Raw genomic sequence first — 14,508 nt, 5'->3', positions numbered from 1 at the left:
GGGTGTTGAGGTGTGTAAGTTCTTTATGTATTTTGGATGTTAACCCCTTATCGGATATGTCATTTACAGATATATTCTCCGAGGTTATCAATATTTTATTTCAAGATATAAATAATATAAAGTGGGTATTCATCTTTTAAGACAGGCAATGAATGCTTCTATCTTCCAGGGCATTGAAAGCCTTTGTTTTTCCCTGTTCAACTACATTTTTCTCCATTTGTAATATGATTATCCAGTATTTTGATTGAACAAATATTTTGCCCTTGTAATTATTTTGTTTATAGCACTAATCACTATCTGAAAGTATCTTACTTAATCATTTGTTTGCATTTATAAGCTTTTTGAAGGTAGAGGCCATGTTTTTCTTACAAACTATTATATTCCCCGATTCTAAAACAGTGTCTGGTTCTGATAGGTACTTAGGAAATATTTAGTAGTAAAAACATTTTTTCTTTGACATTACTTTTAGTGACTGCACAGTATTCCACTCTGTGGGTATAACACATTATCTTGTTTTTAATTATTTCAGTTATTTTCCAATTTAAATATTAGGTCACTGTGATGTTTAAATTTTAAATGATTAGATTTTTATCATAATTGAGCAGAGGTAGAATGACTAGGATTGTGTACCTATTTCTAAATTTATTCATTGTAAATGACTAAATCCCAAAGATTTTACCTTTCATTACCATAAGCAGTAGTTTTATTTTTCACTTTTGACAATGAGTATTTAGTATTTTAAACTCTGATAAAAATCTTATAATTTAATTTTCCAGTTTTTGAATTACAAGTGAAGTAGAGGTATTTTTCTTGTGTTATTGCCCCTTAACATTTGTTATTTTGTGAACTGTATAATTTTCTAAGGGTGGTTAGTTTTTGCTATTGATTTGAAGAAGATAATTATGAAAGATGAACTTTATCTTTTGTGTCAAATACTTTTCCTCAGTTTATGGCATTTTATTAACTTATATGCCACAATTTATTTTGTATGGTCTACTCTGAATATTTTATTAGTTCTGTCTTTGATATCAAGTTTTGTAAGATTTTTTTTCTTTTCCCTGTGTCTGCTTTCAGTATTTTTATCATTTCGTTTTTCACTTTTAGATTGTAGCCAGTCTGAAAACATTTTAACTTTTTCTCTTAAGGTTTTTTAGTCCCAACACTGTTGAGTGAATAATGCATTTTTCCCCTAGTATTTTTTTTTGTATCATTAATTTACAATTACATGAGCAACATCATGGTTACTAGATTCACCCCGTTATCAAGTCCGCACCACATACCCCATTACAGTCACTGTCCATCAGCGTAGTAAGATGCTGTAGAGTCACTACTTGTCTTCTCTGTGCTATACTGCCTTCCTTGTGCCCACACCCACTACATTATGTGTGCTAATCGTAATGCTCCTTATTCCCCTTATCCCTCCCCTCCCACTCATCCTCCCCAGTTCCTTTCCCTTTGGTAACTGTTAGTCCATTCTTGGGTTCTATGATTCTGCTGCTGTTCTGTTCCTTCAGTGTTTGCTTTGTTCTTATACTCCACAGATGAGTGAAATCATTTGGTACCTGTCTTTCTCTGCCTGGCTTATTTCACTGAGCATAATACCCTCTAGCTCCATCTATGTTGTTGCAAATGGTAGAATTTGTTTTCTTCTTATGGCTGAATAATATTCCATTGTGTATATGTACATTTTCTTTATCCATTCATCTACTGATGGACACTTAGGTTGCTTCCATTTCTTGGCTGTTGTAAATAGTGCTGCGATTAACATAGGGGTGCATATGTCTTTTTGAAACTAGGCTCCTGCATTCTTAGGGTAAATTCCTAGAAGTGGAATTCCTGGGTCAAATGGTGTTTCTATTTTGAGTTTTTATAGGAACCTCCATACTGCTTTCCACAATGGTTGAACTAATTTACATTCCCACCAGCAGTGTAGGAGGGTTCCCCTTTCTCCACATCCTTGCCAACATTGGCCATTCTAACTGGTGTGAGGTGATATCTCACTGTAGTTTTAATTTGCATTTCTCTGATGATTAGTGATGTGGAACATCTTTTCATGTGCCTGTTGGCCATCTGAATTTCTTCTTTGGAGAAGTGTCTGTTCAAATCCTCTGCATTTTTTCATTGGATTGTTTGCTTTTTGTTGAGGTGCATAAGCTCTTTATATATTTTGTATGTCAACCCTTTATCGGATATGTCATTTATAAATATTTTCTCCCATACTGTAGGATGCCTTTTTGTTCTCTTGGTTGTGTCCTTTGCTGTACAGAAGCTTTTCAGCTTGATATAGTCCCACTTGTTCATTTTTGCTTTTGTTTCCCTTGCCAGGGGAGATATGTTCATGAAGAAGTTGCTCATGTTTATATTCAAGAGAATTTTGCCTATGTTTTCTTCTGTGAATTTTATGGTTTCATGACTTATATTCAGGTCTTTGATCCATTTCGAGTTTACTTTTGTGTATAGAGTTAGACAGTAATCCAGTTTCATTCTCTTACATGTAGCTGTCCAGTTTTGCCAACACCAGCTGTTGAAGAGGCTACCAATTCCCCATTGCATATCCATGGCTCCTTTATTGTATATTAATTGACCATATACGCTTGGGTTAATATCTGGACTCTCTATTCTGTTCCACTGGTCTATGGGTCTGTTCTTGTGCCAGTACGAAATCACATTATCTTGATCACTTTCGCTTTGTAGTAGAGCTTGAAGTTGGGAAGCGAGATCCCCCCTGTTTTATTCTTCCTTCTCAGGATTGCTTTGGCTATTCGGGGTCTTTTGTGGTTCCATATGAATTTTAGAATTATTTGTTCCAGTTTGTTGAATGCTGTCAGTATTTTGATAGGGATTGCATTGAATCTGTAGATTGCTTTAGGCAGGATAGCCTTTTTGACAATATTAATTCTTCCTACCCTAGAGCATGGGATGAATTTTCAGTTATTAGTGTCCTTTTTAATTTCTCCTAAGAGTGTCTTGTAGTTTTCCCAGTATAGGTCTTTCCCCCAGTAATTTTAAATGCTTTATTTTTTGTGTTTCATATTTATATGTATTTACGTTAGTTTCAGGGCTTTGCTTTTCTGAACCACTGATCTGTCTTTTTGTTATACTAACTTTTTTTTTATCATTAATCTGTTATTACATGGAGAACATTATGGTTACTAGGCTCCCCCCTTTACCAAGTCCCCCCCCAAACCCCATTACAGTCACTGTCCATCAGCATAGTAAGATGCTGTAGACTCACTACTTGTCTTCTCTGTGTTGCACATCCCTCTCTATGCCCCCCCCCCCACATTATACATGCTAATCGTAAAGCCCCCTTTCTTTTTCCCTGCCCTTATAACTCCCTTCCCAACCCCTCCTGCCCAGTCCCTTTCCCTTTGGTAACTGTTAGTCCATTCTTGGGTTCTGTGATTCTGCTGCTGTTTTGTTCCTTCAGTTTTTCTTTGTTCTTATACTCCACATATGACTGAAATCATTTGGTACTTGTCTTTCTCCACCTGGCTTATTTCACTGAGCATAATACCCTCTAGCTCCATCTATGTTGTTGCAAATGGTAGGATTTGTTTTCTTCTTATGGCTGAATAATATTCCATTGTGTATATGTACATCTTCTTTATCCACTCATCTATTGATGGACACTTAGGTTGCTTCCATTTCTTGGCTATTGTAAATAGTGCAGTGATAAACATAGGGGTGCATCTGTCTTTTTCAAACTGGGCTGCTGCATTCTTAGGGTAAATTCCTAGAAGTGGAATTCCTGGGTCAAATGGTATTTCTATTTTGAGCTTTTTGAGGAACCTCCATACTGCTTTCCACAATGGTTGAACTAATTTGCATTCCCAGCAGCAGTGTAGGAGGGTTCCCCTTTCTCCGCAACCTCGCCAACATTTGTTGTTGTTTGTCTTTTCAAAGGTGGCGATCCTTACTGGAGTGAGGTGATGTCTCATTGTGGTTTTAATTTGCATTTCTCTGATGACTAGCGATGTGGAGCATCTTTTCATGTGTCTGTTGGCCATCTGAATTTCTTCTTTGGAGAACTGTCTGTTCAGCTCCTCTGCCCATTTTTTAATTGGATTATTTGCTTTTTTTTTGTAGAGGTGTTTGACCTCTTTACATATTTTGGATATCAACCCTTTATCAGATCTGTCATTTATGAATATATTCTCCCATACTGTAGGGTACCTTTTTGTTTTATTGATGGTATCCTTTGCTGTACAGAAGCTTTTCAGCTTGATATAGTCCCACTTGTTCATTTTTGCTTTTGTTTCCCTTGCCCGGGGAGATATGTTCCTGAAGAAGTCACTCATGTTTATGTCCAAGAGATTTTTGCCTAAGTTTTTTTCTAAGAGTTTTATGGTTTCATGACTTATATTCAGGTCTTTGATCCATTTTGAATTTACTTTTGTGTATGGGGTTAGACAGTGACCCAGTTTCATTCTCTTACATGTAGCTGTCCAGTTTTGCCAGCAGCATCTGTTGACAAGACTGTTGTTTCCCCATTGTATGTCCATGGCTCCTTTATCATATATTAATTGACCATGTATGTTTGGGTTAATATCTGGGGTCTCTATTCTGTTCCATTGGTCTGTGGCTCTGTCCTTGTGCCAGTACCAAACTGTCTTGATTACTGTGGCTTTGTAGTTGAACTTGAAGTTGGGGAGCGAGTTCCCCCCTACTTTATTCTTCCTTCTCTGGATTCTTTAGCTATTCGGAGTCTTTGGTGTTTCCATATGAATTTTTGAACTATTTGTTGTAGTTCATTGAAGAATGTTGTTGGTAATTTGATAGGGATTGCTTCAAATCTGTATATTGCTTTGGGCAGGATGGCCATTTTGACAATATTAATTCTTCCTAGCCAAGAGCATGGGATGAGTTTCCATTTGTTACATACTATGCTGTTTTTAATGGCTTTGTAATATCCTTTGACTTAGTGGTTTGAATCCCTCCTCAATATTTTTGTTTTTCAATATTATCTTGGTTATACTCATGCATATACTTAGCTTTTTTTTTTTTAATGGTTCTACCTGTTTCCTAAGTCTATTCTACTTCTGTTAGGAAGTGCATACCCTTATATAGTGGGTAAGCAAAAAAGAATGTAGCATCTGTGCTTAATCTGCCAGGGCATAAGTCACTTCTTGATTTTATGAGCTTCAGGGAATTACTTAACCTTTTTATTCCTAGGCTTTCTCATCTGAATGATGAGGCAAATAACAGCACCATCTCATAGGATTATTACAAAGAATAAGTGACATAAAATATGTAAGCACTTAGAACCATTCCTGATATATGGTAACTACCTACTAATTGTTAGCACTTATTATTTCTGGTAGTATATGGCTTCTTAATTCCTTCTGCTACTGAATTGCTTTTACATTTTCTTTCAGTTTTTTATTGTGAAATCATATATTCCCAAACAGTATATCAGTCATATGTATAATTTAGAGAATAATAATCAAGCAAATACTTCATTACCCACCACACAGCTTAAGAAAGGAGACATGCAAATACCATACAAACCTTCATGTACTCCTTTCTTGTTTCATTTTACTCTCTTTCCTTCAGGAGTAACCATTATCTTGAATTTTGTTAATAATCCATGTATTTTTCTTCATTGTTATACAGTCTTTGTAAATAATTCTAAACATAAACTATTTGGTTTTGTTTCCCTTAGGATATCCCAAAGAGAAACAAACTATATATTTCTCTGTGAGGGGCTGTTTTTGTGCAGAATATTATATTTTATAGACTTCCCAATGTTGATACTGGTAGCTATCATTGATATTTACTGTTGCATCTACCACTGTAGGAAAAACTGCAGTTTATCCTTTCTTCTGTTGATAGCCACTGAGATTATTTCCAGTTTTTTTGCTCTAACACATTATTGTATGTCTCTTGGTACACGTGTACATCTAGTGTATATAAGGTGGTTCATTGGGTATTTTAATGCTTAGTTTTATTAGATAATTCCAAGCTGTTTGCCAAAATGATTGTACCAATTTATAGTCTCACCAATAGTGTGTGAAAGTCCTTGTATTTCCTCATCAGTGTTTGATTTAATAATGTTTAAAACTTTGCCATTCAGGTTAAGTGTTAAATGTGTCTTCTTGTGACTTTCCTTTACCTGTCTGATAACTAATGAGGTTGGGCCTCTTATATATATATTGTCCATTTAGTTTTCCTGTTCTTTACATGCCCATTGATTGTCTTCTTTCATTTCTTTTTTGAAATTGTCTTTTTATATTAATCGGAGTTTTTAAATATATTCATGATACTGCTCCCTTGTTGATTAGATAATTCCAGACCTCTTCTCCCAGTTTGTCAAGCTTATCATTTGCTTTCCTTTTGGCTTTTTAATGATAATCTCATTCTTAAATTTAATGTAATATTTATTATTTTTTTATAATTAGCATTTTGTGTCTTGTTTAAGAAATATTTTCCTACACAGAGATCAGGAAGATATTCTCCTATATTTTTATTTAAAGTTCCACATTTCTTACGTTGTCACACTTCAGTTTTACCAGGAATTATCTTAATTCGTTGTGTCAGGTAGGGATTCAAGATTTGTTTTTTTCTTTATAAATAACTGGTTTAATCAGTTTTTGTTAACAGACTGTCTCGGTGATCTGCATTCCTCTGTCGTAAATTAAGTTTTCATATGGGTGGGTATGTTTCTGGGCTCTCTTTTCTGTTGCACTGATTTAGCTGGCTCTGCCTCTGCCAGTACCAAGTTATCTATTTACTGTAGCTTCATAGCATGGCTTTTGATATCTGGTGGGGCAAACATCCTAGCTTTTTTTTTTTTCAGGCATGACTGCTATTATTAACTCTCTGCTCTTTGATATTTATTAACTCTCTGCTCTTTGATATAAACTTGAGAGTCTGTTGGGCAAAGTCTATAAGAACTGAGGATTTTTGTTGAAATTACACTATGTGGATTCCTCTGCCTATTGAATCTCTCCATTTGCTTAGTCTTCTTAAATGTCTTTCAGTAAAGTTATATCATTTTTCCACTAAAGAGCTTGCATACCTTTTGTTATACTTGCCAAATTAGTTTATAGCTTTTCTATCATAAAAATTTTTTATAATTACTTTTTCTGTTTTTCTCCCTTTAAATGTAGCAATTTACTTTGTATCTAGCAACCTTATTTAAAATCTCTTATTAATGATGAAACCTTATAGCTTATTTCTTGATTTTATATAAATTATGACAGTTTTATTTCTTCCTTTCTAATCCTTCTTGTTTAACTTTCTCAATGGCCATGACTTCTGGGATGTGCTTAATTGAAGTGGAATCGGTGTACATCCTTGTCTTGTTAAAGAGAGTGTTTTTAAGTTTCAGCATTAAATAAGAGCTTTGTTGCAGATTTTTGTTTTTTATATCTCTCCCCCACACTCTCACTTGTGACTCTCATTCTATTTTAGAAAATAAATGAACAGGAAAATAAATGCTTTTATTTCCACAGCCTGTCACTGTGCTTGGTACATTATAGCTGTTAGTTTGTTGCTTAAATGAATGAATGTGGCAGGACTACTTGAGCCTTATGGTTTTCATTGGCTGTGCAGCAGCAATTAAAAAAAAATGCTTAGTAAATCTTAAAGAGTCAAAAGTCATTAGTAACTGTATTTACATTTGTAATGTTTCAGGAGAGGATATTAGTACATTGAATTTTAGAATTTGAATACAAATATTTTGGAAATAGACCATATTTATCTGTTTCTCATGGTTTCTCTGTTTCAACATTGCAAATTAAGGATCTGTTTACACTTTAGGTGAATTGTAGACTAAATTTACCGAAGATTTATTTTGGTTAGGGTCTTTGTTGACCATCTAGTGGTACTTTTATGAACATCATTGTAATCTAGATTAGAGCTATAAATTTAGTACTGTAATGGTGTTGTGAAGTTTCTGATTAGAGCCTGAGCAGCTGATAACACTGATCAACAAATTTATAATTCACATTAGACACCTTGTGCTTTTTTGCCTTTCCCTGTACCTGTTTTTTTTTTTTTAACAGATGGGGAAAATTAAGGCATAAAGGTAGATTCCATGAATTTGGTGTATTGCTTACTGCAGTACACCACTTTGCCTCTGTGAGAATTATAAACTACTCCATTTCCAGGTATGTGCTGAAATCTCCATTGCTGAGAATCTGCAAATCTTGCTAATAAAGAAAATTCTTAGTCAACCATTTTATATGTTTAATTATATTTAGGATGCCTACAGCTGGCTAAAAGTTTTAATTCTGAATTTGTAGAGAAGAGGGGTGCAGTAATTTTATTAAAGGATTTTTTTGGTTATAAAAGGTGTTGCCCATTTTTTCCTTTACCTTTTTTCTCCCTTAATATCTCCTTCTCATTCAACATTGGCCCATTAGTTCTAGGGTATTTTTTCTCAGCTGAAAGTTTTACCCCACCCCCACCCCCATCACTTCCCCAGGAACATTTGGCAATATTTGGAGACATTTTTGCTTATCACAGCCATGGGGCTGCTACTGGCATCTAGTGGGTAGAGGTCAGGGATGCTGCTTTTCATCCAGTAATGCACAAAGTGGTCCCCCCAATCAAGAATTATATGGCCCCAAATGTCGACAGTGCTGAGGTTAAGAAACTGTGCTCTAGGTAATGGTGTTAAGTAAACTGAAAAGAGAACGTCAGTACCAATTTGTTGAAAGGCAGTGATGGTGTCTTAGACTATGGACTTAAAAGTTGTGCAGACTTGGTGTTCAAATCTTGTCTCAATCCTTAAGTCATTTTGAGTACCTACATTTAGGTATGTGAGAAAAAAAAGAAAACACATATGATAACACATTGTGGAATGCTGAGTACGTATTTTTTCTGTCTTCCCTTCCCATCTGAACTCCATATACCAGTGACACAGTTTATGTTGTGCATGCCTCTGAGACCTCAGGCAAGTTTTTACACCTTTTGGTTTTCAGTTCTTCATCTGTAAAATGAGTAATATTATATCATAGATTTTAAATATTGTAGCATGGCGTAGTATTACATCATATAATATTATATTATTTCCTTATGAAATGCAAATCGCATGCTCTTATGACTCTTATGACTGGTATGTAATAAGTACTTAGTATTTGTATTTAATTGTTATTGATAACTTTATGTTCAGATTGTAATCATTTGTATTTGCTATCAGAAGTGGTGTATAAAACTAGGTAAGATTGTCCATCAACTGGTGGATGGATAATCAAAATGTGTTCTATCCATACAATGGAATATTATTTGGCCATAAAAAGATATAAAGTACTGATTGTGCTACAGTGGGATGAAGCTTGAAAATATTATGCTAAATGAAAGAAGCCAGTTACAAAAGACCACATATTATGATCCTATTTATATGAAACATCCAGAATAGGCAAGTCTATAGACACAGAATGTAGATTAGTGGCTACTAAGGGCTAGTGATGGTGGGAAGGGTGTTAGGGGCTAACGCTAAAAAGGGGTTTGTTTCTGAGGTTATAAAAATGTTCTAAAACTGTCATGATGTTTGCATAGCTTAATGAATATACTAACTATTGAATTGCACAATTTAAATAGATAAATTGGGTAAATTATATATAAATGAGGCAAGATGAGGGCTCTCTGTCCTTTCTTTGTTGTTGAATATTTATATTCCTTAATCTTCACCTTGCTTGCCATCTTCTGGTTTCCATAGAAACTAAGAGGATGCATTCCAGTGGAGATAACAGTAATGTTGCTGGTTACTACTCATCACTGATTGAGTGTGCTGACAGCTATATCTATATAGATAACGCTTAAGATTTTGCCAAATTAGAAAACTGTTTCTCATTTTGGCCCATATATCTTAACACTAAGCAGCTAACCACTTTTTTCAACACATGTACGTTTGTATGCTAACTTGGCCATCAATTATGTAACTGATGTAACAATATGTTTTATATTTATAAATGAAAAGCAAGTTAGATAGCTAATTTTCTTTATTGGGCATTATTTAGCTAACTATAGTCAATAGCCTAGAGTTAGGAACCCATTAAACAAGCAGTGACATGATAGTTATGAGACCATTAATAATAATAACTCAATAGAATTTCAACAGCTATAGCAATAAATATTTAAATGGAAGGTATACTTACAAACAAATTATATTTTACTTGTATCTTTTGATTGCAGTTGTCAGAATATCCCACTCAGACAGACTTAAGGGAATGGAATTGATGGCTCACATTCCTAAGAAGTCTGTGTAAGGGATGTGTTCAAATGTGGCAAGATGCAGTTTCAAGCAATTACTTCATGACCCTGCTTTCCTTCACCAGGTTGTGCTCTTTTTTTAGTTGGCTTCTTGGACAGGCTTTCCCCTTATGGTTGTAAAATGGCTGAAGCAGCTCCAGGCCTTAAGTCTTCTCAACATTTAGATGAGCAGATACTGAGAAATTTCCTCTCTCAACAGGAGAACACTCCTGGCCTGATGATTCATGCTAGCCTGAGTTGGGTCATGTGCTGTCTAGAACTAAGCTCTATGACTAAGCAAATGGGACAAGCTGATTGACTTTGGCCAGTAGAGCTCAACCCTACAACCTGGGGTCAACATTACCCAAAACCATATGACAATTTGGGATGAAGTGGTTCACCAAAAGAATTTTGGGCTTTTATTTTTGTTATCCAGGAGGTCGAATTAGATGCTAGATGGGAGGATAGTTTATATTTTACTATAATGTCTAACATATATACTAGAGCTTTTATTCTTGATATTAATAGCTAAAAAAATTACTGACTTTGTATGTATAGAAGGGGAAAAAACTTTGAGGAAAAAATATGATTGTGACAAGGCCTGAGTTTGTTTCTAGGAGTTGTGTTCACAAGGAAGCTCATTATAAAACTTTATAAGTTTTTGAAATTTGGTGCAATCCTTTTCCTAGTTTTAGGATCCCATTTCTTTAAGTACTATGTGTGGACTTCCTGAGGTCTTTGAACATAGTACTTTTTTGTTTTTCTAATGCCTGTTGTTGCCACATAGCATCATTTTACTTTTTTAACTTAAGTCTTCTAACTCAGTACACACGAATCTAAAATCTTAGGTTATCAGTTTATATATTAATATAGTATAAGTATATATAATATATAATACTAACTAATACAGGTTAGTATTCCAGTTAAATGCTGTTAACTTACAAAATACAGATACAAATAGCTTGACTAGGATGGTTGCTCTCTTGCATTTTCATCATGTCATGCAGCTCAATTAGATTGTGTTCTTGGCGGGTGGTAGTGTAAGATCTGATTACTTTCTGTGTTTACAATGACCAATTGCTCTTTGCTTCTGGGAAAAAGAAGGCAGATTATTTCTTTGCTAAAGTGTTTTTATGGCAAATATCATGAAATATATGCTATATTTAGTATGCTACAATTGTAATTAAGGCTAGTTTCTAATGTTGGATTGGTTGTGACAGTTTGAGAGAGAGTTTTAAATATTTTCAGATAGTGACATGGTTATAAAATAGTTCGAAAAATTATTAGATGTACAAATGAAGGTGATTTTTTTTTTGGCTATTTGCTCTATACAAAATTGCTCTTAGTTTTATAGAGGAAAGTATAATAACTTTAAAAAAATAGGAAGAAAGCCATTGGTAACAAAAATATGACACTTTTTTTTCTCATTATTTCCCACAGTGATCCTGGTGGAGGAATTGAAATGTCTGAGTTCATCCGAGAGGCCACACCCCCAGTTGGCTGCAGTTCCAGAAATTCTTATGCTGGCCTAGATCCAAGTAACCAGGTAGGAACCTGTGTGATTTTATTTTGCTTATTTCTTTTCTGATGGTGGTCTGCAGCATTTTGTCTGTAATAGTCAGCTGGTATTTGGGTTTATCTTGTTGATTAATAATTTTTGATTGTTAGTATCTTTTATTAGTATTCTTATTTTTAGCTGAATTTTCACATTAATTAAGTACATTGTTGCTGAACATGCACCACATACTTATTGTGTGGGGATAGTTTTGATCAAAATAGGGAAGACACCCTTAGGAAATTTAGCTTCTAGCTTTCACTCTCTTACTTACCTTCATTATCTGTGTTGGAGAAGTATAGATGATGTCTGTGGTTTGGGGTCACATGTTCCTACATTAAACACAGCAAAATAAATAACTTCCTCAAAATCTCTCAGTGTTTAAGATGTTAATGGTAGAGCAAGAAGCAGAATCTGCATCTGCTTTTGCCAGTTTCAAGGTCTTTCTGCTATATGACTTGTATTTTTAACTTACAAAGAACTCTGAAAGTATCTCAGACCTCGGCTGGAGCCTGCCCTATTCCTTCTGTCTCACCTCAGCTGGGCCTTTGCTGCTACATGGCCCATTTTCATCCTGAACATCTCCCACTCTCAGCAAAGTCCCAGTTATTCCTGCTTGCCTTCTCAGCAAACAACTTCAGTAGTAGAGTAAAATTACATAAGCATAAGAGAGTAAACGTCTGTGAGAAAGTTTTGAGGTCTTCTCATATTAGAATTTCAGATAACCATGAGTTTTAGTGCTCATTATCTTTCATTATATAGAAAAGGAAACGATTTATATCAGGGTCTAGGCTAGACCTCACTTCTTCATTTCTCACTCCTGTCTTCCCTCTGTTACACTGTACTACTTGTGGATTGAAATCACTCGTTTCTTCTCTTCCTCCTTTCTTTCCAGAGACATAATCCTTTATTTTATGGCCTAATTCTAGCTCTTACTATAACCATGTCCTGTTCCTAAAGACTTGCAAGGACATTGTGGTATAGTCCCTTTCTCTTGCAGATGGAGCACTTCTGATGTTATTTATTTAGTACTTAGTTTTTGGTGTGTTGATGGTATGTGGCAGTGAATAAGCCTCTGTAGAGCAGATTTTCCTTTTTCTCTACTGTCCATACTATTTAGGAACAATATTATGAAAACACCATATTCTATGAATCAAAATCTTGAAAAGGGTCTTATTTCCTCATATAGTTTGATAGAAGATTTACCTCTGTTTGAATTGTATTTCATGATTTAAACTTCATGTGGATAAATTTTGGGCAATAGTTTTAGTTATGACTGAGTATAGTACAGAACAAATAAGTCCTCTAATTTGTCTTCTTTCCATAATAAACAGGTGGAGTGAGAGATGTTGGAGTTGAGGAGAAAAAAAAAGAGAACATTGTGGAAAAGGACTGTGACATTCTAATTCAGTTGTTACTTTTTTATTATCAATTTTTACAGTCCCAGTTTGAGAAGAATGTTACTCTCCTTGATCCTTGTTTTGCTGGCCTTGTGCTTCCTCAGTCTCTTTTTATAAAATGAAATTACTTAGTCCTTACATATGGCTACACAATTTTGTATTCTTAATTAACCTAGGCCTTTGTTTCTACAGGCAGAAGTTGGCAAATGTAAATTGCCCTGTATCTTTTTGAAGTACATTTTTTCAACAGTGTTTTGGGGGAGTCAGACCTTTAAAATTTTTTTCAGTAGGACAGGTGAAAGGGCACAGCATTGGCCAGCCACATTTGGTAACTCTATCCCTGGCATCAAGGCTTTGGGAACTTGTCCTACTTGTTTTAGGGAGTGAGTCCCATCCTGAATGCAATAAAGCATGTCTCCACATAAATGCACAGCATACCTAATTTGGTTTTCCTTAAAATATTAACTCTTGAGTAAAAATGAGTAAATATTAGAGGCTATTGTGCTACTTGGATTTTGGTGTTTTAGTTTTCTCCTGTTTATAACAAGAGAAATGTTTGACATAATTATCGTTACGCTTTAGGGAAGTTGAAGAAGTAGAGTCGGTCTTTTGTATGTTAGTAGAAACATTACCAGTACACACATACTATGTTTCTTATACGTATTTTATTATGTAGCACTTACTACACATTATCAAAGTTGTTTATGTAAATGTCTTCTGTACTGGATAGGGAACTCCTTCAATATAGTGTCTGTGTCTTAGTCATTATTGTTACCATTCTTTTCTTGCCACCCTTACCCTTCTCCTTTCCATCTTTTCTCCATTTCCCTTCCCTTTCTTTTCCCCATTTTTTCCTTTTTCTCATTTTTAATTGAAATATAATTTATATACAATATTATATTGGTTTCAGATGAACTGATTCATTAGGTATATACATTATTAAATAAAAGCTTCCTGTAAGTGTAGTTACCATCTGTCACCACACAGAGATTACAATATTATGAGATATATTCCTTATACTATACTTCCATCTCTGTGATTAAATTATTTTATAATTTGAAGTTTGTACCTCTTTATCTCCTTCACCTATTTCACCTGTTCCCCTCTCCCCCCATGGTAACCAACCATCCATTTTATGTGTTTATGAGTCTGTTTTGTTAGTTTGCTCATTTGTTTTCATATTCAACATGTAAGTGAAACAGCATGGTATTCATCTTTCTCTGACTTATTTCACTTAGCATAATACCCTCCAAGTCCATTCATGTTGTTGCAAATGAAAAGATTTCTTTTTTATGGCTGAGTAATATTCCATTGTATATATGTACACTACATCTTTTTTATCTGTTCATCTGT

At 34.7% G+C, this 14,508-nt stretch overlaps 1 protein-coding gene across 4 annotated transcripts in view; it reads left to right on the top strand.

Moving 5' to 3' along the window:
* Window positions 1-14,508, top strand: part of PCNX1 (pecanex 1) — a 288,523-nt gene that overhangs the window by 68,196 nt on the left and 205,819 nt on the right. For 2 of the 4 annotated variants that reach the window (XM_073242202.1, XM_073242203.1), the window contains exons 3-4: window positions 8,010-8,114; window positions 11,641-11,746. In XM_073242202.1, the coding sequence (XP_073098303.1) occupies window positions 8,010-8,114; window positions 11,641-11,746 (211 nt within the window). The remainder of the gene's footprint in view (window positions 1-8,009; window positions 8,115-11,640; window positions 11,747-14,508) is intronic. The other 2 variants (XM_073242204.1, XM_036998687.2) reach the window with 1 other exon arrangement.

This window comes from Manis javanica, chromosome 8, assembly GCF_040802235.1.
Source record: "Manis javanica isolate MJ-LG chromosome 8, MJ_LKY, whole genome shotgun sequence".
In the NCBI taxonomy this organism is placed as follows: Eukaryota; Metazoa; Chordata; class Mammalia; order Pholidota; family Manidae; genus Manis; species Manis javanica.
This window is presented reverse-complemented; position numbering and strand designations above follow the sequence as displayed.